The 26,634-nt window shown below is 43.7% G+C and overlaps 1 protein-coding gene across 1 annotated transcript in view; it reads right to left on the reverse strand.

The window, feature by feature from the left end:
• The window catches only part of LOC124062949 (leucine-rich repeat-containing G-protein coupled receptor 6), a 34,441-nt gene extending 12,476 nt beyond the window's left edge, over nucleotides 1–21,965 (reverse strand). The window contains exons 1-4 of the mRNA XM_046396084.1: nucleotides 21,372–21,965; nucleotides 8,136–8,207; nucleotides 1,966–2,037; nucleotides 70–141 (exon numbers count right to left, since the gene is read on the reverse strand). Coding sequence (XP_046252040.1) covers nucleotides 70–141; nucleotides 1,966–2,037; nucleotides 8,136–8,207; nucleotides 21,372–21,622 — 467 coding nt within the window. The 5' untranslated portion in view covers nucleotides 21,623–21,965. The remainder of the gene's footprint in view (nucleotides 1–69; nucleotides 142–1,965; nucleotides 2,038–8,135; nucleotides 8,208–21,371) is intronic.
• Between the last annotated feature and the right edge of the window lie 4,669 nt (nucleotides 21,966–26,634).

The following is a 26,634-nucleotide window of genomic DNA, read 5'->3' on the forward strand; positions in this document are numbered from 1 at the left end:
TCATTCCCTGCTGCCTGAGGTTAAGTAGCATGATTAGTGTGTGTGCATATGTGTCTGAGAGAGACTCACAGGGACAGGAGATTGGGTAGGTCCCATGGAGCATCATCAGGAAGTCTCTCCAGCTGGTTATTTTGTAGCATCCTGAAAAACACACACAGATTACTCAGTTGTAGGTGTAATAGGTCTATTTGTGATGGAGAGAATGCAGTGTGCGTGAGGGCACATCAAGCAGAACAAATAATTCCATCGTGAGCGAAATCTGACACAAGGAGGAAAAAGGGCCAGTGAAAGCTTGAAGAGAAGCAGAGAATGAAGGGTAGAGGAAAAGAGAAAGAGAAGCTCCTTGGGTGGGCTGCTGATGTCATTCACAGAAGAATGAAGCAAAAAGCGAGGAGGAAGTGGGGAGCAAACAATAGCCCTGTCTCTCTCTCTCTTTTTCCTCTCCCCCTCTCACGTTATCTGTCTTTCACTCGCTCTTTCGCTAAAGTTTTTATCGTGACCAATCATCTGGCATTAACGCACGTGGCATTTCGCCTCAGTTTAGTCTTTAGATGTGTCGTTCTCGGCAGCTCTGTTATGCCTTTATTGTGGCATCATGGTGCCACAATAGTCAGTGCTAGTGAGTGTGTAGGTATGAGGCCTTGGGTCAGCAACAGTTAAATGTTTTAGCTTACAAAAAGATCCTTAAAGATTATTTTTCCATTTATTTAGCTTTAAGTTACAGTGCTGGCATTAGATGTCTCAAAGGAGCATATTTTGTCATATTTATTTACACAACTCAGTGTGTCACATGCTTCCACAGTCCAGTGTATTTCACAGTAGTCTGTGTAATATACGATAAATGCTTCAGTGTAGAAAAAGTGATGCTCAGGTTTTGAGAGTCAGGAGAATGTTTCCACTGGGATGATGATGCATGATAAATATACTGAACTGAATCTTTTCTTGTTTCGAATAAATTCCCTATGGGAATCTTCACTCTGGGTTCATAACTTTCTGTATGTGTATGTGTCCCTTGTGCCCCCTACACAAGGTCAGCAGTCCATTTGTGTCGGACACAAACTGACTTTAACTAATATTCTGAGGAAGGAAACCAAGAGCTCAGCTGCTCTGAGGTCAAAGAGATTGTCCAAAGGTTGCTGGGTCGTCATAGCGTGAAGCGTGAATGCTTGCTGACTTGTATGAATTCAGGATATGTGTGTCCTTCTGTAGTAATGACATAATAGCCCAGGATTCATGCCTGGTTCACCCATTCTGTCTCAGTGAGGTGAAAGAAGATCAACGTGCATGCCTGGTAATCCGCCAGACTCCCTCAGATTACAAACCACAGCTCTGTAGCTATGTGTTATAGTCTGTCACAGGGCTTCTCAAACTCTTTTCAGCCAGGGCCCAAAAGGAACTGAGTCGGTTGCCAAAGCTAATGAAAATCTCCTTCTTAATACCCTACACTAGAAATATGGCCTTAATTCATTAGATGGCCACGCTCACAAGTCAACGAGTACCATGGGTTTTATGGTTCCTTTGCACCTTTTTGTGATTTAATATTTTACAGGAGTGCTAACAGTTGGTGGCCATGGATCACAAGGCTGAACACACTCTGAGAAATTGGGTGTTGAGAGAACAGCTCTGATTGGCATTTTTTGTCACTTGCTGTAATCTTGGTGGGTGGCGTGAACGGGAGGTCCCTGCATTACACCTGCAAGTGCGTGCGTGTGAGTATGTATGTGTGCATTCTTGCAACTGAAACAGGGCTTGTTTGGGAATGAAGGAACTGCAAGCAGGGCAGGTCTCCCCCAGCCTATAAACTTTAACTGCAGTTAATGATGCATGGCCTGTGTGTTTTATTCATGGCGGGAGCACAACTAAGTCCTCCTAGAATGCTGGAGTGGAACAGCCCGTCTGGGATGAGGACTGAACCACCAGACTGGGATAAGTTGAGAGAGAGGCGGGGGGGGGGGGGTTACTTACAGAACTTTGAGGTTGTGGAGACCCTGGAGAGCATGGCCTGAGATATACCTCAGCTGATTCCCTGAGATACGCCTAGGAGGGAAACACATCAAAAGTGGAGAGTGGAGTGAAATATATAAAACATAAAATGTAAGTGAAATATAAGCACATACACAAAAAATTACAAGTCTCATAAGAGTTTCATTCTCATAAAATTTTGCCTTCTGCCTCATTCTACGTTTTTGGATTGAGCTACAATATGACTTCATCCTCCAGTTCCTGCTTTAGGGTTACTGTTGGGGCAGTATGCAAATAACAATATTCTATTCCCTTCACTGTGGTTGCTATTGGCCCAAAGCACACCCTGAAACCTTAACCAATCCTTGGAGCTCTGATGAGTGAGTAAAGACTGAATTGAATGAGACTGAGACTGGGTCAACAAGTGCAGAATCAAAGTATATTTGCTTGTGCGCATGTTAGTGTGTTCATGCGTGCGCATATAGCAAGGTGTATACTATGTATGTGCACAAGGGCACTTGTGTGTGCAGTGTGACTTTTGCTTGTGCTATTTTCCCCGTCCTTGAGGTAAATTGGGCCTGTTCTGAGGGGCCTTGAGGACAGCGAGGGAGAGAAACCACACACATTCACACAAGCAATCCAATCAGTTTGTTTATCAAACACGGCACCTAATGGTCATTTGTGAGTGTGTATAAGATGTCCAAATAAATAACATTCAGTCCAACAGAGTTACTCTCAAGGTCACAAGCTGGAAACACAGTTTAAACACAGATTTGGTCTTCACAGCACAAGACCACCCACTTTTATTAAACACACAAAGTTAAAAGTTACTCATTGGCATCCTCCTCCTCACACCGTTGCTCTACAGGTGACGTTTTCCTGACATTTCAGCTTTATGCTAAGTAGCCCGCCTCTGCCTGAGTTGTTCCGTCAGTGCCATGATATTGAAATATTGATACAGAGCTGTGCCTGCCTTTCCAAACCACTATCATCCAGATGGTAATAGACGAGGTCTCCCAGCAAACTCCCTCCGACATCTGATACTCATGTCAACATGTCTTATTACTGTGCACTGGCAAACCACACAATCCCATCCACGCCTGCCAAATCTCACACTCAGCCCAGTTTAGAACTCTTATAGAGCGTGTATTTATCAAACACACACACACCCGCACATATACATAGATGCACACCCACATCGGCAATACAAAATGGAGCGATTCTTATCCAAGCTATTGTGGTGCCATTTAGTCATGGTTCTTAAACCACAGTCAAAACTCATTCACACAGATTTTGACTGCACCACATGATGTTTCGGTATAGAGAGGTGATCTACGGTGACTGCAGCCCTTTGACAATACAGACTCCAGTATTCATTGTTATTTCAAGATAAAAGAGTTCATTTGGCGCTGATTATCACTCATAAAGAAATCGTATCCTGTGCCTTACCTCTGCGACTTCAGTACCATTTCAGTTTTTGCTATTGCACAAGCTGGTCACCGGAGACCATCTCAATAGCTACTTTTCCAGAGGTAGCGATTTCAGTAGGCCTTGTTGAGGTCCTGACACCAGTAAAATAGATCTAAGCCTCTTTCTACAAAGACCCCTAAGTGCCTTCTTTTGGTCCCTGTTCAAACACAATGATTAGTTACAGACGTGTTGGAAGGAAAAAAAGATATAGGTAGCACCAAAGGAAAATAAATGTCTTCTCAGTGGGGGGATGAGGACGGCCAGTAATTTAGAATTTCAGAAAACAAACATTGTAGTTAAGGCCATGGTATGATGTGCATGTCCTACTGCCAACCAGCCTTTCTCTATTAGCTGCACCATTGGAGCCAAAGCAGCATTAGAGTGGAATCATGCTTTTTTTTGCTGACTTCATTTGTCAAATGGATAATTATGTCGAAAGTGAAGATGGATATTGTAAAAGGGAAGAAATGCTCAGAGGTTCTTGATAGACATCAAGAGAACACCGGCATTTGCCATTGACCAACTGTTTCCATGATATCAGTGTGTGTGTATTTATGTGTGTACGTGTGTGTAAATGATCGTACGTATGAGTGAATGTTCCGCACTTAGCCGCCTAGTCATTCCACATCAATCTCATTCTAATGAAAGGCGCCTTGCTCTTGTCAAGCCGTGGCTCCGAATGTTTTTTCTTTTAATTTGATTTGGGGATGGTTAGAATTTTTCTTGGCCCTTGAACTGCGAAGATAAAAATTCCACCTCAGCATAAATCAGCTGTATTGAAGTTATTCATAGATAAAATTACACAGACCAATGTAGTCCAAAGGCTTGGAGAGAATTGGCAAGCGTGGTAACAAAGGTGAGACCACCCTGATATCAGAGCTGATCAGTAAGGGCTTTGCTGAAGTACACCAACTACTGATTATCCTATGTATCACCATGTCCTATTGCCTCAACATAATAAGCAAAGAGACAGATTAAAGACCTAGACAGCATCATATTTTGAGATATTATCTCAGGTAGTGATAGGACGTCATAGTGGCAGCAGGGCCAGGATAGTTGATCGGAGTCGATGATGAAAGGAGAAGGAAAGGATAAACAGGTCTTATCAGAGAGAGGACAGTTTGTGTGTGGGTGTGTCTGGAAGTACGTGTGCATGGATGACCTTTTTCACCCTCTGTCCATCAATAGAAACATTATCCCTCCTTCTGTTTTGAGGTACAGCCTGAGGGTCAACCACTTAACCTGGTGTTAACCTCTGAAATTATTGAAGTAAAATATAGACGTGGAAAACACTGTGTGTGTGTGTGTGTGTGAGAGAGAGAGAGAGAGAGAGAGAGAGAGAGAGAGAAGCAGATAAAAACATTGCTGGCAACAGTTAAAGGAAAAGTTTTAATTGACCTAGATAGTTCCAGCTGTGTGGTGCACTTGAAGTATAAAGAAAGCCAATATTGTAACCCCTTAACCCTCACCTACGTCATAAGCTTGGCCTATCAGCAGACAATCTTATCACCAAAACTGAAGACAAGCAGGGCAGCGCTGGCCTCCACTCAACACTTCTCTCCTCTTACATTTGCAATTCATTTGTGTTACAGTTGCAGAGCACCTGAGATTACTCTCACAGGGCTAGAGGGATATTCCAGAGAATACTGCCGAAGACGAGATCAGATTAATCAGAATTTCAGTCTTGAGCTGATAACAGGAGCTTGCACCATACTCTATGTACTTTCACTTAAGCTTGTAATATTGTGTGTCAAAAGAGGCAACATTTCAACTCTGCCAACACTGACAGAGGGTTAAAATAAGACCAGTGATTGTTTTACTTGTCGGGCCACGTTGAATAAGCGGAGTTCAGCTCTGTATTTAGAAGGCGAGCGACGGCTACAGAGACGATGAGCAGAAGAGACTCAACCCAAGTGGCTGAGTCAAAGGCTGAATGAAATGGGATCTTTGGAGGTATGAGCAGCACGGACTTTGATGCTGATGATAGGCAGAAAGCTCCTTATAAAGTGGTTTCCAAGAATGGTTTTTAGGGGGACAGTTTCACATAAAGCTACGGTCTGCTAGTTGCAAGCTGCAATTAGATCAGGAATAATGGTGCATCTTTGATATTAGAGCGGGCCATTTGAAGAGAGGGGACATCTTTGATATGTCAGGTAGATGAGTAACCAGTCTTGGAGTTTTTACTGCAATGTGGGCATTGCTGCTCTCTCATTAATCTATAGACATGCAGTCTGCCTCTCAGTTGACTCTGCTCATGTTCCGTCTGACTGACAGTTGCGTGCAGGTCTATGTTTTTGAATGAAGACATGAGGTACTGATCAAAGCATTAAATGAAAGCATAATGAGAGGGATTTGGGATCAGTAGAATAAGATTTATAAATAAGGAGTTAGAGGCAGAGAAAGGGCTCGAGGGAGGTGTAATTACACTAACGCCTTATTATCAATATTAGTGCTGCGATGAATCAAAGGGAGGCTTTCTACCTGCTTTATGAATGAATTTAATCATTTCATTTGAGGTTTAGAGGGATTAGTTGTTTCCCGTTGCTACTGCCGAACTGAGCAAAGAAATAAGAGGCAGCATGATGCAGTTTACGTTTATGAGCCATGCAGGATACTCTGAATGTGGCTCATAAGATTTTATTCCCTCTTCTCCCAATAGTGCAAAACAGGATAAAAGCTGGACTACTTGCCATAAGTAGATTTGTTCTGGTTTGTAGGAACGTGAAGGGAGACAAAAAAGGGGCGAAAAAAAGTAGAATAACTATCAAAGGCAGTTACTTGCATTAGCCTGCAGTAAAATGGAGATGGGGGTCTGTAGAAATGAATTGGGAAAGAGAGAGAGAGGGAGGGCAGACAGGGAGGTAGAACCCAACATCAAACAATTTATCACTCTACCAGTCACAACCTGCCTGGCCCGCACCTCTGCCTGTGCTACCAACAAGTGCTGTAGACCCACATCAAACACTCTCACTCTCTAACCGAGCATGTTTGTGTTTAGAGCCTTGGCCTGTTTTTCTAAGTGCTATAACTTGTTGTAATTATTATGTGTTTACCATAACCCTCCATGCTTCATCGGCCTAAACCTTCTAGACAGGTGTGGATGTCAGAAATGCATTTCTCCATGCGTTGGAACATCATCATCGTCTCAGAATGTTTCCCAAAATGGTCATCAGACTATAAAAATTGGCTTTTGGGCAGGAACATCCTCCTTGGAAGAGTTACAAAGCAACAAAATATCTTCATAAAGTGTCAGAACATGAGAGCGGTACAGAGGAGGCAAGATCAACAGGGCTGTAAAACACTGGGAGAATTCTCTCTGGACAAACACTGCAGGTGGAGCTGCATCCAAGACCCCCAGCCCCTTTTCCTCAACTCAGACAAATGTCAGCATCGATGTTCAGCATCACTCTGCTCCGTGTGGTTATGATTATTACCCCATCAGCTATATCTGACTTTACCATTTTATTACAACAGCAAAAGTTCAAATCAGCAAGTCAATGAAGGACAATAAATCAAAGTCTTGAATTTAATTCCTGAACTTCAAGGTGTCATAAAGGTTTATTGTTCAGCTTCATTTTGTTCTTCAGATCCAGTTTGACTGTGAGTCAAAGCCAACTGAATGGTGTTCCTGTTAACCTTTTGCTTTCATCATCATTAGCCCATGCCTCACAGGCTGCAGCTGCAAGAATTAGCAAAGAAAACAATGAGCTGTTCAAACACACACACACACTGATACACACATACATACACTGCAGGCTTCAGAAGTAAAAAAGAATCAGGTGAAGGCTGATATACACAAATAAGCCCCCATGACTTACTACACGCTTACACACACATTCAGACCCCTGGGGCATATCTGTGGGCAGCTTTTGTCTAACAGAGACTTAGCTGAATTCTGCTGAGTTGTCAAGTGAGATATCGGCCAGGTCGACCGAAAAAATGCTTGTGATTTTGCTGTGGCTTGTGTGCTTTCATGAGCTCTATGAGAATGAAACCATCTACTTTGTGAAGTACTGACCAAGTGTGTTCGTAGCTCAGAGCACAGAAGTCAAAAAACATAAATTTTACAGTCTCGTTTTCTTATTGTACCATATTGTTTAATATTTTATATCAAATGTTTTGCAGAAAAAAAGTTACCTGCCCGAAAAAGCACATCTTCAAGTGTCAACTCATTTAGTGTACTGGTGCTTATATCAAACCAGTTCAAATGATATTCAACCGTACCTATACTTAATGTTATAAACAAGAGAAACATAAATCTATGCTCTTTTCATTTTCCCCAATCATGACCTGAAGTTCTCCTGTTATGTCTGTTTGTCTTGGCAAACGCTTGTGTCTATGTGTGTACTGCTCCTGCTGAGCTGTCCAGCTGAAACAATGTCAAGGAGAACTAGAAAGCAGCGGTTTGGATGCCGAGCAGACAACCTGCTCTCTAAACACTTTAAGGACCATATATTCACTCTCTGAGTGAATATCAGGTTCCCTTCACCTCCCTCTTTTGTGCAGCCATCCCAGGATCTACTAGTCTATTGCTGCAGGCAGTTTCTTGGTAGGAGAGATCAGAGGCAGGTCAGAGTCATCAGTCCCCATTACTGAGGGCTGTGCAAATCAGCGGTTCTGAGAATGACTATTTCTTGTCATGTGTGAGTTGTGATGAGTGGAGGTTTATTAAATGCTTGTGATTTTGATAATTTTGTACTCACAGTTCTGATAACAGGTGCAATCGGTGGAAGACTCTGGGCTGGATCTCACTGATGTTGTTCATACTCAGATCCCTAAACAAAGAAAAAAGGGAGGGCATCAGTATCAAGGTATCAATCGGTGCAAACCTCACTGATGGTCTTTGAAGGTACTCCGGACATGTGAAATTACAGATGTTTAGAAGACATTTTTCTCATGGCGATCAGTCATCCAGAGGAGTGGGGAGTAGTGCACAGAGAGGGAGGTGAGAGGGTTAGGTAGAGAGGTTTTAGGACAAGAGGGAGGAAAGGGAGATGTAGAAGAAAATTTTCCCCAATGAATCATTGTTGGGCAGCTGTAATTTCCTCCTCGTCCCAGTGACTCTTTCTCTTTTCCAGATGTCTCACTCTACCTTCTCTGAGATCTGACCCCTCGGTCTCCCTCCATATCTACTCCCCCCCCCCCCCTCCATCTCTTGTCTTCTTTTTTTCTTCCTCAGGTTTCTCAGGAGACCACCTCCTTTCCCCCTTTGTTCATTTTTGTAACATAGACACACTCCATTTCTTTCCCTTTCTGAGACACACACACTCTGATGTGAGCGGGTGTGTTGGAGGGTGAGTGTTGACGCAGCTGCGTTGCGGTCAAAGAGGGAGAGGTGCAGGATGCTCAGATACATGCATGGACACACACACATGCAATAATTCAACACAAAACACACGTAACCTACTTTTTTAACACTTGGGCTGGTATGAGGACAGCTTATGTGTCAGCCTCCGGTAGAAAACATACATAACCCTGTGGCCCCAGTCATGTAAGGTCATCTTTTTGATAAACACACTGAAAGCAAAGAGGTGTTACGTCACTCCTTCTTTGCTTTCACAGCCCTTGGGGTCTTGCATCAGTCTTCAAGAGTGAGGCTTGTATGTGTGTGTATGTGTCTTTGTGTGTGTATGACACTAAGCATTGCTCATAAAGCGAGACCACCGGGCTAGCAAGTGTAAACTGTGCTCTCAGAAGCCCTTTGCAGTTGGGAGTTTTGACACACTCACTGTTTGTTTGTCAAGTCAGCCAAGCTGACTGGATGAATTTATCCACAGGCTCGATCTATATTCAGCTTCAGATGTGGAAAAAAAAAACCCCTGCAAGTTAATACTGGAGTTTATGTATCTTTGAGTAGCCTGACACATGCAGCGGTTGTGACAAGATAAATTCAGTATGCCAACATTTTTGGGATCTGGAGTCCCGCTGTCGTTTTGTTTGAGCTGGCAAGGCGTCTTCTTACCATGTGATGAGCTTGTAACGATAGCTGTGTCCTCTTGTTATCATACTATGTAGCCTTTTTACAGATTTGGCTCTAAAAAGGCTACATATTAGTTTCTCTGCTTATGAATTTCCTGTTATGGATGCCCCCTCCTGGTCTGAGAGAGGGGTTCAAGGTCTTACTCTGGGACACATAAGCAGGGTAGATGCTTTAGATTAGTGTTACGGGAAAAGTAGTGAATTCTCCAACTTTTGTCTGCAACTGAAGAAGGAAGGGCATTAATCTTTCAGTTTAATTAATCACACCACATCATGAGTTTGTTATGTTTTGATGAGCCGATCTGTCCTGTTTTTATCTTGTGTTCTGAAAGTCCACAGCAAGCACCGGATTAATATTATGCACATTTATGAGAGTAGTAGTGCATATTGACAGCTGGTGGTGGTAATGCACCATAAAGGGTAGCAATGGGGCCAATAAAAGAGGAGAAGATGGAGACCACTGAGCCAGAGTAAATAATGAAAGTGTCAAACGTTCATAAAAGGCTTTGCGAAACCTTGAGGAGGTGCAGCGCTTTAATGTGAAAAACGGAATGTTGCCACATTTACAATAAAAACTCCACGGGGCACCTTTAAATGTCATAGCTTCATTATATGTCCATATAATCTTTTATCTTACACAGGCTTCAGTTTACACTAAAAATACTGCAGTTACAAATGAATGACACATTAAGCAGGAGTGTAACAAATCAGCAAATACCCAAAACTTACAGTTTTGCATATAAGCTCAAAAAAATGTAGTTAAGTGTAGCAAATGACTTAATAAGTAACAACTAAAATAATTCAATAAATTTAAGCAAATTAACAAAAAAATAACAAAGACCTTCATTGAACCTCAGGCCTTCCTCTCAACAAAAGTACTGTGGTGATGTCATGTGAATCACATTTTTCATGTTTGTCTAGTTTTTGGCAAAGTCTTCTCAGCTTCCATGCAGTAATTTTGGAATGAATATAACAAGTGTGATGCACTATACTGCTTGATTAAAGTCAGAGGTAAATATAAGTGATAACAAAGTTGCCATGGAAAAGACACGGCCAGCAGTAACAGTAAACCAGCTGCCGTAATCAAGACTGGGTGACATCACGTATAACACAGGAAGCACACAGTCACCTCATGGGGCCTCATGAACAATACACATATACACTTTAATCCTGCATACTAATATTTCTCACGAAAAAAATATGTATTGGAACATTCCGAAGGATTAAATCATAGGAACACGTACACACACACACACACACGTAAGCACACCCAGCTTCTGGTGATGCGCCTGCGGATGGAGACAGCTCTCCGTTATCTGGTCCTGATTAAAGGAGCCGTAAACAAACGTTGTGTGAAGTCCATAACAGCGGCCTCACTCAGACAGAATAAACACGCAGCAATGGAGAGAGAAAATGTTTAAAAATAAAGACACACAGTGGTGAGTCATGGGGAAAGGTTGAATGCAGCTCAGCTCGGCTGTGCTCTCCAACGAGCTCATTGGGAAGCCGGAGAGAGAGTGAGAGAGAGACATTTCTGCTGTGCAGGCCAAGGCCTCCACTGACAACTTGACGTATCGTTGGAAGGCGCTGCGCTATGGCTTGTTTTTAAAATCAAATAACAGCTGTGGCTTTTTTAAACCATGATAATTATGATTGATGACTACCACATGTGCATTGTGTCGGCTGGCGCTGTGACATGCAGATATTTTCAGCGCAAATAAACGGCTGCAAAAGAAATGAGAAAGAGAAAGCTTAAAGACTTTGCAGGCTCTGCAGTGTATGGGAGTTTCACAATTAGAATTGGGATTTCAATGTCCCCATTTTATAGGCATCTTTAATGTGTGTGTTTGTGTGTGTGTGTGTGTGTGAGAGAGAGAGAGAGAGAGGGAGACTCAGTGTATGCATGTGTGTCAGTATCTGTGTCTGTGTGTGCAGTAAAAAATTTTTTTTTTTCCATTTATAGGTGACTGTGGTATGTGTGGTAAGATGTCTGTCGCTCATTTTCACACCCCTATTGTTTTCCATTTAGCCTGCAGATGTGGTGGGTACAGTCCCTGCTTGTGCTTTCACCACATTATACAAGGACGCTGCTGGGGCATGGAAACAAAATGCTGTGTGGGTCTGTGTGTGTGCATGTGTTTGTGTGAGAGAGAGAAAGAGAAGGACCGAATGGAAGTTCATGTGGTTTCCTTTCTTTATTTTTTCATGTGAGTCTTCAGCAGGGAACTGTCCTCCACTATCTTGGCCATCACGGCGTCAAGAGAGCAGCCTGATATTGCTTGCAGTACAACACATCTCTCAACCCACCAGAGACCCACAGGCCATCTCCTCCCCTCAGATCACCGTCTGCTGCTGAATGACGAACTAAAGACTCTCTAACAGTATTAGGAGCAGAGGATGCAGACATAGAGACCCGTGCTTATCCCTCAACAAACACACCCTCAAATGTGCCTCTTAACTGGTCTTTTTATCCCCCTCCACTCTGAACCTGCAGAATGATTGACAAAGCCCCCAGTGATCTCTTTCCGTTTCCCCAGAGAGGAATTAGATTTTCATGTGCGTGCACGTAGTTTGTGTGTGCTTAAATGTGGTTTTTTGTGTGGGAAATTGTCACCAATATTGCTGCAATTGCAGGAGTAGAAATTTCCATTTCCATTCCATGCATTGTTCTGTGAGGTACAAATGCACAATGCACTCTGATAGATCGTTTAGTCTTTCCTCTCCAGTGTGTGTGTGGGTGTGTGTAGATTTGTGTGCATGTGAATGTAAAAGAGGAAGGTTTGGCACGGGAAGAAAGGTAAAGCGCTGGATATTTGACTGCTTTATGCTGTGATTGATAGAGTAACCATGGCGAGGAGCTTGTCTTAAGGGCGGAACGGAAGCATGAAGACGCAAAGGTACATTTCCATTCATCATCCTTGGCCCTTTGTCTCCCTCTCTCTTATGCCACTTTATCACTCACAGTCACTCTTTCTCTCCCCATCTCTGTTTCAAATTTCAACTGGAGAATGGGGTTACACAGTCCAGTAGTTACAATAATGTGATTTATCATATTTCCTCTTCGCCGTCAACAGAACTACCGAAGTATGTTATCAACTGTCTGATCAAAGGCAGTGTGTGTGTGGGTGTCAATGTGCCCCCAGCTCTGTTGTAGCCAATTTGAAACTGGAAGCATTTCTGACGAGAGCTGGTGATTTAGCGCAGCAAAACAACTGGCCACATCATATGAGTAACACCCCTGTTTATCTTCAGGGAAGTACACACACACACACTCCAGGCTCCGGGTGGCTTTTGTGGGGTGGATGATGGACCACCCTGGCGAATGAATGTACCCTCAGAGTGGGTCAGATGCGATCAGCAGTCAGGTGTCTGTTTCTGTCATCAATAGTGAAATGTGTCAGTTAGACAAAGCTGTGCTGGAGCAGGCTGAGGAGAGATGACTTGATACATTTCACTTTGGAGAATTCCATTGTCTCAGAGTTGGGAAGAAAAACTTGTGTGGAAAAGTTTCTGGCATGTTGCTCAAGCGTAAAATTGCATGCAGGTATAGAACATAACAAAGCAGGCAAAAACATGTAAGCAAACATACTTACATTGTTGGCCTTGAGAGAGATGTTTTTCAAGACTCTCTTACACACACATGCACACACACACACGCACGCACACACAATCACTTCACAAGAGCAATACCCTGAGGTCTTCCCTCTCACTTCCTCCTCTGCTCTCTCTCTCTATCTTTTTCTTTCTTCTTGCCTCCCTGCCAATCCCTTTCTCCCTCGCTCAGGTGGAGACTCTCAGAGAACAAACAGCCAATAATGGCGGTAAGCTGTGCACCTTTGAAGGCGGCTTATCTCTGAGGAACATTAGAGTAATAGATCTTTAGTGGAAATCAACAACCAGAGCCTTGCCTCAAGGGCAGGAGTTCTGCATTAGCGGTGCTTAAGCCACGCCTTGGCTGTCTTTTACTGTAACTATGACAGTAATGTCTTCAGTCGGACTCAGCCAGTCTGATCCTCTCCGCTTAGTTCTTTGAAACAGTTAAGGCCACGATGAAAGAGGATCTTTTATTCCATACAATGCAACTGGTAGTCAATGCTCGGGCGCCGCCTTAAAGAGGGCCTAAATGGTTGTGTGCATCAGTGCGTGCATGCATGTGTGTGTGTGAGTGTGAGAGAGAGAGAGACAGAGAGAGAGAACACAATGTGTGTGTGCTGTGTACAAGGGTGAGGTCTAAGTGTGTTAGTTTTTTCTATCTGAATAGACTGACTTGCTTTGGCATTCAGTTTCTCTTGCGGTCACACATGAGCTTGCACACACACAAACACACACACACACACACACACACACATGCACACACAAAGACTCAGGAAGGAGGGTACAATGCTGTCCTCCCCTCCTCCTTCCTCTAAAGATGTGTTTTTTCTCCCGCTCTCCCAGACTTCCTGGGAGGGGTACACTGCCCTTTGTGTCCGAAGGCACTCTCTCTTTATCTTTCCCTCTCTTATTCTCTCTTTCTCTCATTCACGGGGCACAAAGACCGAGGGAGAGGGCGAGCAGAAGTCTTTCACCTGGACAAGGAGGGCCACGGGGAGGACCCGGGTACAAAGGAGCAGGGTAACAGAGAGGGAGGGAGGGAGGTAGAGAAAGGAGGAGATAACGAGACAGAGAAGGGAGATGTGTCTGTGTATTTGTGTTCCCATGTTTTGCGCTCTTTTCCGCTCGCTGCGGTTTAGAGGAGAATGACAGGCGGATGTCTGGGTTGAGAGAGCGGCTGTTTAGTCTGAGGCCATGTCATGGGAAACATATTCATGCCCTCTGGGACTTATTCATACCCTGGTATACCGCGCGCGCACACACACACACACGCATACACACACACATTTACTTGTGCACTACACACTCTATGTCCGCTCCTTGTCCTCCCACACACACACCCTGTCACGAGACGTAGGGGAGGGAGGTGAAAGGTCAAGCACTTCAGTAATGGAACAGGAAGAGTTGGAATAGTCGGCAATGCACAACATACAACTGCCTCCAACATGTGGACAGGACTGACAGGCAGCTGTTGTGGGTAGGACATAGCTTTGGAAAGGCAGAAAGGCATTCATAGCCCTGCCCACAGTCCACTAATCTGTTGTTTTGGCATGTATATTTTGTCTGGCTTTCATATATGTTCGTTACGTGACATGTGTCAGACAGATTTTTTTTATTCCTTTCTAAATTGAAGCGAACAGTTTATGCCACATGAAGGAAATGTTTCATGAGCACAGCACAAACACACGCCACTGAAATCTGTTGAAATAATGGCAAAGATGTGCGGAAAAGGGTTACAAATTTCACCACTTTTCCACACATCCTGAAAAGGTATCGCTTACAGAGAGGTGTTCTTTCCTGTACCCTGATTCGAGGCAGATTCGAGGCAGTGGATACAACAGTAAATGAAACCTGATGAGTATTAGTGTCAGGCTCTATTATGACTTCATTTGGTTGAATGGCAGAAACAGGAGGACACTGGATAGAAGACTGCTCAAATCCACTCCTGGCAAACTCCTCCTTTACTGCTGCACTCACAGATCTATGATCCGCTCATCTGCTCCATATATTTAACAGTACCCATGGATAACATCTAGACCCGAACTTAGATCAGCACTTGATGAAATCTTACCCCATCTCAATGAGGACATGTGGCTGCTGTTGGTTTAAAGAGATTTAGTCTGGCCTCTTGCCATGCGTGTAAAAAGTCCAGATTTCCTCTTTTGCTGCTTCTCAGATATGTAATAGAGACATAAGTAAGTCTGGCTGCAGTTGCAGAAGCTCTGCAATGGCAGAATTCCCTCTAACCTCCCTCTACGGCAGATGGAAAATACACCTGTGAAGTCCAGTCTCAACAAGAATTATACTATTACCTTATACCACCATAGTGACCTGACTGCTGTTTCTGCATTCAGTTAACCTAACCCTCCAAAATTAAGTCCTTTTCATTCTTTCTCTTACTGTTTCATTCATTTCTCCACCTTCTGTTTTCTACATCCTTTCTCTTCCTCTCTCATTCCTGTGCAGTACCCCCACTTGGCTGTGCTATGTTTGTGTGTGTGTGTGTGTGTGTGTGTGTGTGTGTGCATGCCCTGAGGTGTATGCACATGTGTGTGACATTTAAGTGTGTCTGTGATTGCTTCTTTGTTCCCTTTACCTAACTCCCATCCCAGTGGTCTATTCTCCCAACCTAATCCCTGCTAGCATCGCTGTATCAGCACTGCTCGGCGGGATGCTTTGATGCTGCACAAGGGGATTGGATAGAGCATTAACCATCATTAAGTCAGTATGTGCATTTGAATGTGTGTGTGAGTGTGTGTGTGTACGTACGTTGTTGGAAAGGGCATTAAGTATCATTAGCTCTTACTAGTCATCACCTGCACACTGCCAGCCCCACATGAGCCACTTTAGTCAGCAGGCCTGGCCAACGATCACACAGACAGTCCCATGTCGAGGTACAGGGGGAACTTGGAGAGCTATGTCCTACATGAACTGCTATCAGTGCTCATGTAAACACTGTCTCATGTCTAGAGCTCTTTTTTGTTCAAAACAAATGTGAGGATTTATTTTGTTTATTTGGTATATTGAAGATGTGTGGTAAAGCAAAAATCTGATTTCAGACATATCATTTACAGTACAAACAGATATTGTTTTGTACTAACTGAGATGAATTCACACATAACCAGCACCTTGATTCTGTTTTATCCTCATTTTTCTCCTCTCTCCGTTACTGAAAATCTTTCCTGAATTATTGTACTTGTAGCTCTAAAGCTAAGTGCTTCAGAGTACAAAGTAAAGAGAGTGATAAAACAGAGAGGAAAAATAAAGTTATGAGAGAGAGAGCCAAAGAAAAAAGTAGCTTTGTGATCTGAAGTTTCTGTGATCTAAAGGAAACTGAACGACTTTCGGATGTGTGGTGGCAAATCTTAAATTTGGTTGTTGATTAAAACAATTTTTTTTCCTTTTAAGACAGTGTTCCATTTTTCTGGTAAAAATGGATGCAAACCTAAAAATATTTAGTGTCATGCATGTGGTATCTGAACATAAGCACTAACACTGACACGAGTGACAGCTCACAGTCCACAGATGGACGTGTGTATGGGGAACTAGAACAGTTAGGGACATTTGTCGTGGCCTGGTCCATGATCATACAAAGCCTTCTCTGTAGTGGAAAAGAGAGGGCTAGCACACTTGCACAGATTCATGCACGCACGCACACACACACACACACACACAAACATTCCCCTGAATTCCCAGGGTTGGAAAGGGGCTGAATAGGAATCTGGGCCATGCAGGCATCCTGAATCCTCTCAATCAAGGCGAGCCCTTCACCCCTCAACCACACGTCACGGGGAGCAAATTCCTAGCCCCAGTGTCATGCTAGCGTCACGCTGCTATCACACGAAATATACAGATCAGGGCCACTGTCTGATCCCAGAAAATACCAACTACTGTTGTCCCCCATGCAGCTCATGTATTTATTCCCTCCACACACATTCTCCACTTTATTTTCCTGAGTTCCACCTCCTCCTCCCTAGTTCCCTTCAAGATCTTGTGTCGTGATTGCTTTCTACTTTTTTCTAAAGGACAGGATATGGCGCGGTAGAGCACACTATGGCCTCTGTGTCTTCTCTGCCGCTCCCGAGGGAATCGTCATTGTTTCCATTGTTGTCCTCTACCTGCCTACCTGCCGTCTGTCCCCGAGCGACATTTAAAAGCCTCCCAGGTTGCTCTCAGGAAACCACAAACCAGTGCTCTGTACACTGCTAACTGCCTATCCCTTCCCACCAACACTCTTCTGGCATAAATACCACTTTTGTAGCAGGTCCAAGCATCTTTTCTCTAAAGGTGCTCAGCATGGGTCCTCCTGGGAATCTAGGTGCGACCTGAGGAATTGGCACTTTGAGGCAAACGCTTAAAGTTTTACTGGAAGAAAGGAACAAAGATAGGAGCAGATAGAATAAGGGAGGGAATGGAGAAATTAAAATAGTTTGTGCAACTTTTAAAGCAGAACAGATTGACTATGGTAACATAAGTCACAACTTTCTTACTCCGTAGAGTCAGAAGTGTTTAACTTTCTTCCCCAACTCTGATCGCAGCTGATAGTTAGTTGGCTTGAAGCGAAAGCACCTCCTCTCCCAACTGACACACGCACACACACCTTGAAAACATTTACACTCTTTGGCTTGAGTACACACCCTTCACTTTCGTCATTCTGCTGCTCTGAGCCTGAGTGTGCATTCATTTTGACTTTCTAAGACGAATATTGCGCGTCAAACGTACATTTATACTCAGTGCTGCATGACTAGCTTCAACACCTGCTCCACGCACACGCACACACACGCGCGCTCAAACACTTAATGTATGGATTCTTGTTCTGTGTTAGGGAGGCCAGAAGAAACAGGTGAGGAAAGAAGAATAGGTGGGGAGGAACGAAAGACAGAGAGGGAGGGGAGTGTAGTTGAGGTGGGGGGCTTCCAAAGATGTCTGGAGCCAGGACACTGATGCTGGAGCTGATAGCTCTGTATAGAGCACCCTCCACTGACAGTATACAAGCACACAAACACATTATTTTTCTTCATTTTTTTCCCCTCAATTCCCCCCACCCCCATCTCTTACCAATTCTCTTGCTGTCTTGTCTCAGACATGATGTTTACAGTGTGACCCCCGGTCGCTCACGATAGGAATCATCCCATCAACATAATGGCTGAATGACACGCACACAACTGTTACAGTCACGGTCACCGTACGGGGACAGGATGTTGTCTCTTGCATGTGTATGTACAGTGTGTGTGTGTGTGTGTGTGTGTGTGTGTGTGTGTGTGTGTGTGTGTGTGTGTGTGTGTGTGTGTGTGCCTACTTAACCTAAAGTGGGTCTTTCAAAATCTTCCAATGCACAATTTTCTCTCACCAATTTCTAATTCTCTCCTTGACAGTTTTCACCTCTTCTCTTCATCCTCATCCTCTCCATTTTTCTCACACTCTTGCTTCACCTCCACTGTTAGAAAAAAAAATTCCCTCCGCAGTCTGGGTGGTCTTCACACACGCAAAAGCACACACACAAATGCAAATGCATGCGCACACTCACACACTCTTTGGTTTTCCTCTGTCTGGTAATGCACTAGCTGTGGTTTCCTGGCCTCGGCCAAAGCACTGTTAGAAGTTCGCCACACTCACCGCTACCACAAAGCATCACCTAATCGCTGTTCAAATCCAGTCACAGTCCAGCCCGAGACTCACATACAAAGCACACACACCCTTTTCCTCTTACACACACATGATTACACTGAAGACCGCTGAGGGAAGATGGAAGAAGTGTAAACATAAGCACCTGACAGCCTTAGGAACAGTCTGTACATAAATCACACCAGCCAGTTCATGAACAAATTTTTTTAACAATATTTTGTTTAAGTAAATAAGTCGAAATCTGTCACCGGAGCAGCAGACTAACTTATTTGCTTCTAGCTAACATTTGGGACAGACAAGCCTCACTGTGAAGCTATCATCATGACAAGTTACCTCTAGTGCAGTTACACATATAGCAGCACAGAGCCCTAAGGCATGCACTGTACACACTGTTTGTAAAACTCAATACACGTTAACACACACACACACACACACACTTACATACAGACACACACCTCTGGGCACTGTCTTTCCTCTCTAATCTGATATCAAAGAGAAGGTCTTTCAAAGCATCTCACATGACAGCTCATTTCATGTGTTGCCCACGGAAACAATTATTGTCATAAATCTCTGAGTTGCTTGGAGCATCATCCGAAATGTTAAATTCCTTCGGAGAGTCAACCTGTATTCACCTCAGTGTTACAAAACCATTGTTTTTATTGACTGGGATTTCTTACGTTTCCACTGGTATGCAGTGGGATTATCCCAGATGTGCAAATAAACGCTAGAAAGAGTGAATCATGCATTGCCTGGATTGCCCTTTCAGTCACTCTAGCACGTACAGTTGTGCTCACTTTGAAGAGCTCCGATGACACGGGTGAATGATGTCATATACTTTCACAGTGTTGTGTGGACTGTTTCCAAGTAAATCCCTGTGACCTCAGCATCCTACAGTGTGTGCTTGGAGGCTAATCCAGCCTCCACTCCACAGCGGGGCGTGCTGGACAGTTCGACAGATCCTGGTGAGGACTGGATCACTTCTTTGCTGTTGTAACCTTTTATACCCCAGCTCGAAATGAGAAACTTTATGTGTGTGTGTGTGTGCATCTGTGTGCATGTGAGCAGGGTTAGGAAGGGGAGGATGCTTGGTTTCTGTTTGATGATTTTATATCAGCAGTAAATCTGTGAGTCCCTATGTTCTATCTTAATTTGTTGTGGCAATTCTCCTGCTGTCCTACATTCCCTTCCTCTCGTACTACTGCACTGTGTGTGTGGGCGTGTGTGGTTGGTCGCTGAGTTTATTTATCTTATGCTAAATCAGCCCTCAAACTCACTAATTGGTCCAGTTCCACTGTTAGGTAACGAGGGGAAATGAACAATTACTCTTGTGTTTGTAGGGGATGATGTGTGTTTGTGTGTGGCTGTGGTGGAGCAGTTAAGAGCAGTGTAGACTTTTGCGGAGGGAGTCTGAGGTCATCAGCTGTGTGACGCGCCCCACTGTTGAGCCAACCGCCTGATGTTCACACAGGTAGAGCGACTCCCTGGATGGAATTAGAGACCGTATTTCAACTCCATAAACTCTACATGTGTTTTAACTTTCAAAGGAGCACAGTGAAATCTGGCAGTCGTGGACTCCCATGACAGCCAAAGAGTCAGACATCATTCAAGCAGAGTTGTCTTTTATGTGTCTCTTTTCAGAGTTGTTTGCTACATAAGCTGTTGATCTTTCCTTGTTCCCTCTGAATTCTGTCCCACCACTCTTGCAATAATTGTAGAGCCCCCAGTGAGCAACTGCTCTATCACACCCTGTTTCCTGGATTTGACTTCTATCACTTCAATATCAGTTATCACAAAGTGTCTCTAATCTCCCCTCAGAGGCTTACGCAGTGAAGCAACTTGTAAGATCCAGCTGTAATCCAAAGCAGGGTGGTGTAAGAAAGTGCTCAGAACTCCTGTCTTTTACATCATATAAGTCTAAAGCTTCTCTTATTGCCCTACCCTTATTAATGATAATGTTTTTAATTGTATTTACAGAACATGTGACTCCTCCAGCCAGCCTCTGAAACACAGGCCGACTAATCATAGTTAAAATTATGTTCCTTAAACATCCTACAAAGGGGCAATTTTGTCAAGTTATTAAGCAAACGAAAATAGTGATTTACATTTTATTTTCTGGTTCATGTGCCAACAATTTCTGTTTACTTAAACAGAAGGTTAGGTTAGGTGAATGCACATTAGTGGCACAAAACTGGTCATTAAATCTCACACACACTTGCTTCTGTCATGTGTTTGCAGCTTACACACATGCACACACACACACACACACACACACACTCCCATGCTGGTCTCCAGTTGGCGCTAAGAAATCCGATACTGAAAGAAGTGGTCCAGCACTTTTGCTTTAGTGGTCAAGGTACACACTCTCATACACACACGTTCCCGGTCGGCCCTGTCCGTTTTCATCCACATGCGTGTTCTGCCGTTGCGGTCAAACATCTAATTGCCTTCTGTTTGATTCAAGTAGTGCAAATTAAAGTTTTTTACCTAGATTTTTTTTTTTTTAATTAAAAATTGAAAAGCAGTCAGCAGATTGTTCAGGATTGACAGGCACATTTGTATTTTTCCTCTTAAATAAAATGCCAATAAACTATGATGAATGAGATGGGAGGTGTGGAGGTTTGGGAGTACTTAGAGATGAGATACGAAGGAAATCAAGGAAAACCAGCAGGACAGAGCAAGAGGCCTGTAGGTGAAAAGTCTGAAGTGAAACGTATTAAGATGACGCACACTGTGCTACTCACAGATAAGTGGTAAGTGGGTTGATGTTGGTTGGCACAGATGATAGTCCCAACTCTGAGCAGTCCACCATGATGAAGATCCCATCCTCTTCACATTGGCACGGAGACGGGCACAGCGATGCCGCCGACTCCTGCTTGTCCTCGATCTGTCCATACCCCCACACTCCTGGGGCCGACCCCCAAACTCCTCCAACCGTGTAGAGAAGCAGAAGCAGAAGCACAGGCAGCATGTCTGACTGTCCACCTGTCTGCATCTACACCTGTAGGGATTTCTGTCCTGTCACACTCTCTTTTTTTCCTCTCTGATGCTGTAAGAGGCAGCTTTGAGGAAGAGCCAGTGCTTTCTTGCTTTTTTCCGGTACTCCTTCCTGTCTATAAAAGCCCCCTTACTGCCTTTTTTCCTGTGCAGGTTGTCCACACTGTAAATTTGTCCCTGTCACAAGGTCTATCACTTCATCTCTCCTCTCTTGTCTGTCTGTCTTTCAGTCACCACTTCATCGCTAGAGGTTAGCTTTGCTGTAACTTCTTTGCCCTCTTCCCTTGTCTTTCCTCTCACTCTACCTTCTCCTTTCTCACCGTCTTTCTCCCCCAAATGCAGTCACCCTTCTCCCTCCCTCCCTGTCTCTCTCCTTGTATATATCTCTTGCTCTCTCTGTCTCTCTCTCCTTACCTATTGTAGAAGGAGCGCATGAGTTGTGAATGAGCCATCCTCATTGGCCCACAATTTAGGGATGGGCTGGAGCATCTCCGGAAAGTAGGAGGGGCCCGCGATTCTCAAACTCTTCCCTCTCTTTCTCCTTCTCTTCCTTTCCCCCTGTTAGACTTTGCCTGGAAGCTAAATGTGAACAGAAAGAGTGAGTGTTTAGCTTGACGAATGGAGCAAATAGAGGAGGGGGTGGCAGTACAGTACAGTGGTGTGAGACAAGATTTCTCCTTGTGGGACCTAATGAATGGAGAGAAAATGAGTGGCAGTGTTTATAGTTGAAAGAGAAAGGAGGGAAAAAAGCAAGCTCTGGAGGATAAGAATGAAGGCAGCAGAGTGTGTTTGGCTGTGTGAGAGAGATGTAGAGGGTCAGAGGGTGTGACTGGGAGTGACTGTTTGGAGGAAATTGGAATTCTGACACTTCAGCACCCCTCAGTCCCCAGAAAGAGCAGAATCCAGTGTCTCGTAAGTCACACCTTCTCAGGTTTCCGCTGCTGGAATGTCGTGATCGCACACACTTTTGCATGCACACACACCCACACGGACACCCATAGAAAATAACAGATTATGAGCGACTGGCACAAAGGAGCTCACATATCCATTTTCACATACACACACTCCTGCCTATAGAGAGAAGAGTGCGGATTTGTGAAGAAGTGTCAGCTGCCCTGGGCTAAAGCCTATCTGTGTTTCACACTGTGCTCAGTTGCAGGTGTTCTGCAGAATCTAGAAAATAATCTCATCCTGCCACGCTTTCTTTTATTACAACACATAATTCTTGCATGTGTAGAAGTGTTGAAGTTAGAACTTTTCTTATACACTAAGTGCAAATGAGGGCTGTATACAGCTGGAGAAGAATGAATGCTGTAATATTAGACCCTCTGCTTCATATGTACCACAACTAAGCTTTACATGCTGTGCACCTTTAAGTACAGGATATTCCACCCAATAATGCCTTCTATAATAACAGGAAAAGAAAGAAACAATCAAAGACACAATCACTGGCTTGCGATTCAAAGTAGAGCTGACTTTGTGTCTTTTTGTTTTTCTTTCTTTTTAAATTTCATTCAAATCTCCCAGCAGCAAATACTTAACAGTAAAAAAGCTGCAGTCAGGAGGGGAGATCAGGATTTTTTTATTTCAGCAGAAGAAAGTATTGCAATAAAGCACTGCACGAACTGATGATTGTGATACATTTGGGAAATTTAGAGGAAATCCTTAATGGAGGTAGCATTAAATCACACCCCATAATTCCAGTTATGGTGATTTTAGTGTCTTCCCTCAGGGATTACATGCTCTTCCATGAGTTGATAAAATCTCATAACCGCTCATAAAATCTTTTTAAATCCCACTGGATTAACTCAAAAATGCACGGTAGTCAATGTGGAAAACAAAGCTGTTTTCTTAGCTCCTGGAAAGCTGAAGCTGCAGGGGCTTTCATTTGACAGTGGCACTTTGTTACAAAGGCACACATGCAAAGGTGCAGCATCTAAATTTATGACACACAAATTCCCTGAACGGGCCTTGAAAAATGTTGCAAAGAAACTGGACTTAGAATAAGTGCACTCTATGCTATTTGAAAAATAAAAACTGTACAGTGATAGATGTCTCTGCACCCATTTCAGTCTACCCCTCCAACCGGTATGTCTGTCTGTCTCTCCATCTCTCTCCTTTGCTGTCTTTCTTTCTCCACCATTCTCTGTAGGCTGAATAGTTTCTCATTAATTAATTAACATTCCTATGCCACTATGTTTTCTGAGGGGCCTTTGTTATGGCCCCACAAAAAGTCTTTCAGAGCTGTTCTTCACATAGTCTCTCTAGCACGCTCTCTCTCTCTCTCTCTGTTCTCTCTTTTTTCCCCCTCTTTGTAGAGAAATGTCCATGTTGCTCTCTCTGTCCATTGTCAGTTGAAAAATGTTGTGTGAATTGTTTTCAAGTGATGTTTCATGCTTCTTTTTGGCCTTTGCACAAGCATTCGCAACCTCATGCTAACGAGCAGATAAACAAAGTCTTGAGTTGAACACCTTGCGTGATCTTACAGTACACCCACGTACAACACACACACACACACACATATTCCCATGGGCACAAAAACACGCACATGCTCTTCATACACCTGCAAACTCCACCTCTCCCCTTCTTGGGCGCAGAGCTCTGTCATCTTTTTAAATGCTCTTTAATTGTCTGGCCCCAGGGGAGCCCTAAAACACACATACTGTAAAAACCTGCATGTCTGGTCTCCTGCCTGTCTCCTTCTCTCTCTCTCTCTCTCTCTCTCTCTCTCTCTCTCTCTCTCTCTCTCTCTCTCTCTATCATTGGTTTCTTTATATTCTTCTTCTCTTCAATCATAAATACTCAAACTCATCTACTCATGGCGCTCCTTACTGTTAGCAAAGAAGGCTACCTATTTTTTCAATTTGCACCTGTCCTGACAGCTGTGATTCATGAGTGCAAGGTTAAATGTGAGTCAGAGTAATTCAGTTTTCTCCTACAGGGAGAAAACAAATTCCCAGGCCTGCGTATAATGCTGCAACAGCAGATTTCACTTCAAAGAGAGGGGAAATGCGTCTTTAAAATTAGTTTATAAAGTATTTGGAATAGAGACAGACATAATCTAAGGCAGATGATACTTATGAAAACATTCAAATATAAAGCTAGGCAGTGGAGTAGTGTTTTTGAGCAGAGCTGCAACTGATCCCTTAGCATCAGTAATTGAACTAAGCTAAGCTAATCTCGCATTCAGCATGCCTTCTTTCTTCACACAGACACATATAAATGGCATTTACAAGTTTGCCTGATATTGTATGCGGTTGAAAAAGGTTGAATCCCCATAAACCTGACATGTTCAGACTTTCAGTGTGTGGAATACACCTGCTTATGCCAGTAGAGCTAAAGGCAACACACAGGCAACATCTGAAAATCTGTTTGATCACATTTACTCCACGCTTAACACACTTAGACTAATACGCTCTGAGTGTCAGTTATGTTCAAATCACATATTTTAGAAATTTAAACTCAGTTCATCTCAAGACCTCAGAAAGGCTTGGTCCAGCCCGGGGTTCGGTGAAACAGCTCCAACATGCAGTCGTTCACATGTGTAGACATTTATACATGCCGCTAAAAAATGCAGCGTATGCGTGCATTTATATTCTTTCTCTCCTTCTTTCTCACACTAACTCACACACACGCTATCAAACAGTCTGCATCAGATCAAAGCCAGGGCTCCCTCCCTCCCCTCTCCTCCCCCATACTCCCTCTCCCCGCCGTGCTCTTTGGGCTGTAAACACTATCCAAGCAACAGCAGCCTTGAAGACACAAAGACAAGTAGCTACCTGACACCTGACACTAACTTGAGAGCACTCACAGTGGTCTACCTGGAAATAAAACACACACACACACACACACACACACTCACAAGGCTATCTGAGCTCCTTGCAGCAAGAAGAGTCCATTCCGGGAGAGAACAAACAAAGTCACCCCATGCAATCAACCCCCACAACACACACTCTATCCCACAAAACCTCTTTCCTGCACATCCAACACCTACCATGTGTCGACAGAAGTGTGTGTGTGTGTCTGTGTGTGTGTGCGCGCGTGCATTTGTATGTCTACAGATGTATGCACTCGCAAATGTCTGTATTTGTGCATGCCTGGGCTGTACAGAGGCAGTTGAAGGCCAACTCAGGTATACTCAGCGGAAGCAAGTGAGACGCCGTGGGTCGCCAGTGGCGGCAACCTAGGTGTGTACTCTGGCTTTTCATGTGAAACCACCTGAAAGCCAACAAAAGGTCCCTCTCCTTCCCTCCCTCCCTCCCTCTCTTCCTCTCTGCATCTCACACTACAAAGGAACGAAATGAATGAAAGAAAGAGCAACAGAGGAAGGGGATGAGGTAACGGGATGGGGATGCAGGGGTGGGGCAGGATGGGTGGAGAGGAGGGGTTGCTGGCAAGTGGGCAAAACAGGGGTGGAGGTATTTTCCCCTGTGTTATGGAACGTCAGTGTGGTTAGTCAGTTCTGTAAAGCACCTCTCCACCTCCTCCTCATCCTGCTTTTAATTGCAATGAATGTTTTTCAATATTACATGTAAAAATTACCATTTGATGTATTCCACAACTGCTACAATTATCACAAAGTTCATTTTCATCTGTCGTCAACAGCACTTTACAAATGGGACTTAATACAATATAAAACACAACAGCACATCACACAGACCCTGGCAGCAAGATGTGTATGTTAAACAAACTAAAAGAAAGAATATTTATACACGACGCAACATGACTAAGAATCTACAGCCACACTAGCAGCTCTGTGAGGCTGTACTTACGTTTAGCAGGTGCATTGTTTACTATATTCACCATCACAGTACTAAACACAAAGTATAGCTGAGTTGGGCAGGATTGTCATCAGTTTAGCATATATTTGGTTAGAAACCAAAGTGTCGGACAAATTTAAAATGCTGACCTATTGATGGTGCTAGAGGACAAGGTCTGAACCAAAAATCTATGGCAATCTTTCCATAGTTCTCAAGACATTTCATTTAAAACCACAAATTTGAACCTCAT

The sequence above is a fragment of the Scatophagus argus genome, chromosome 8 (assembly GCF_020382885.2).
Source record: "Scatophagus argus isolate fScaArg1 chromosome 8, fScaArg1.pri, whole genome shotgun sequence".
Classification (NCBI taxonomy): domain Eukaryota; kingdom Metazoa; phylum Chordata; class Actinopteri; family Scatophagidae; genus Scatophagus; species Scatophagus argus.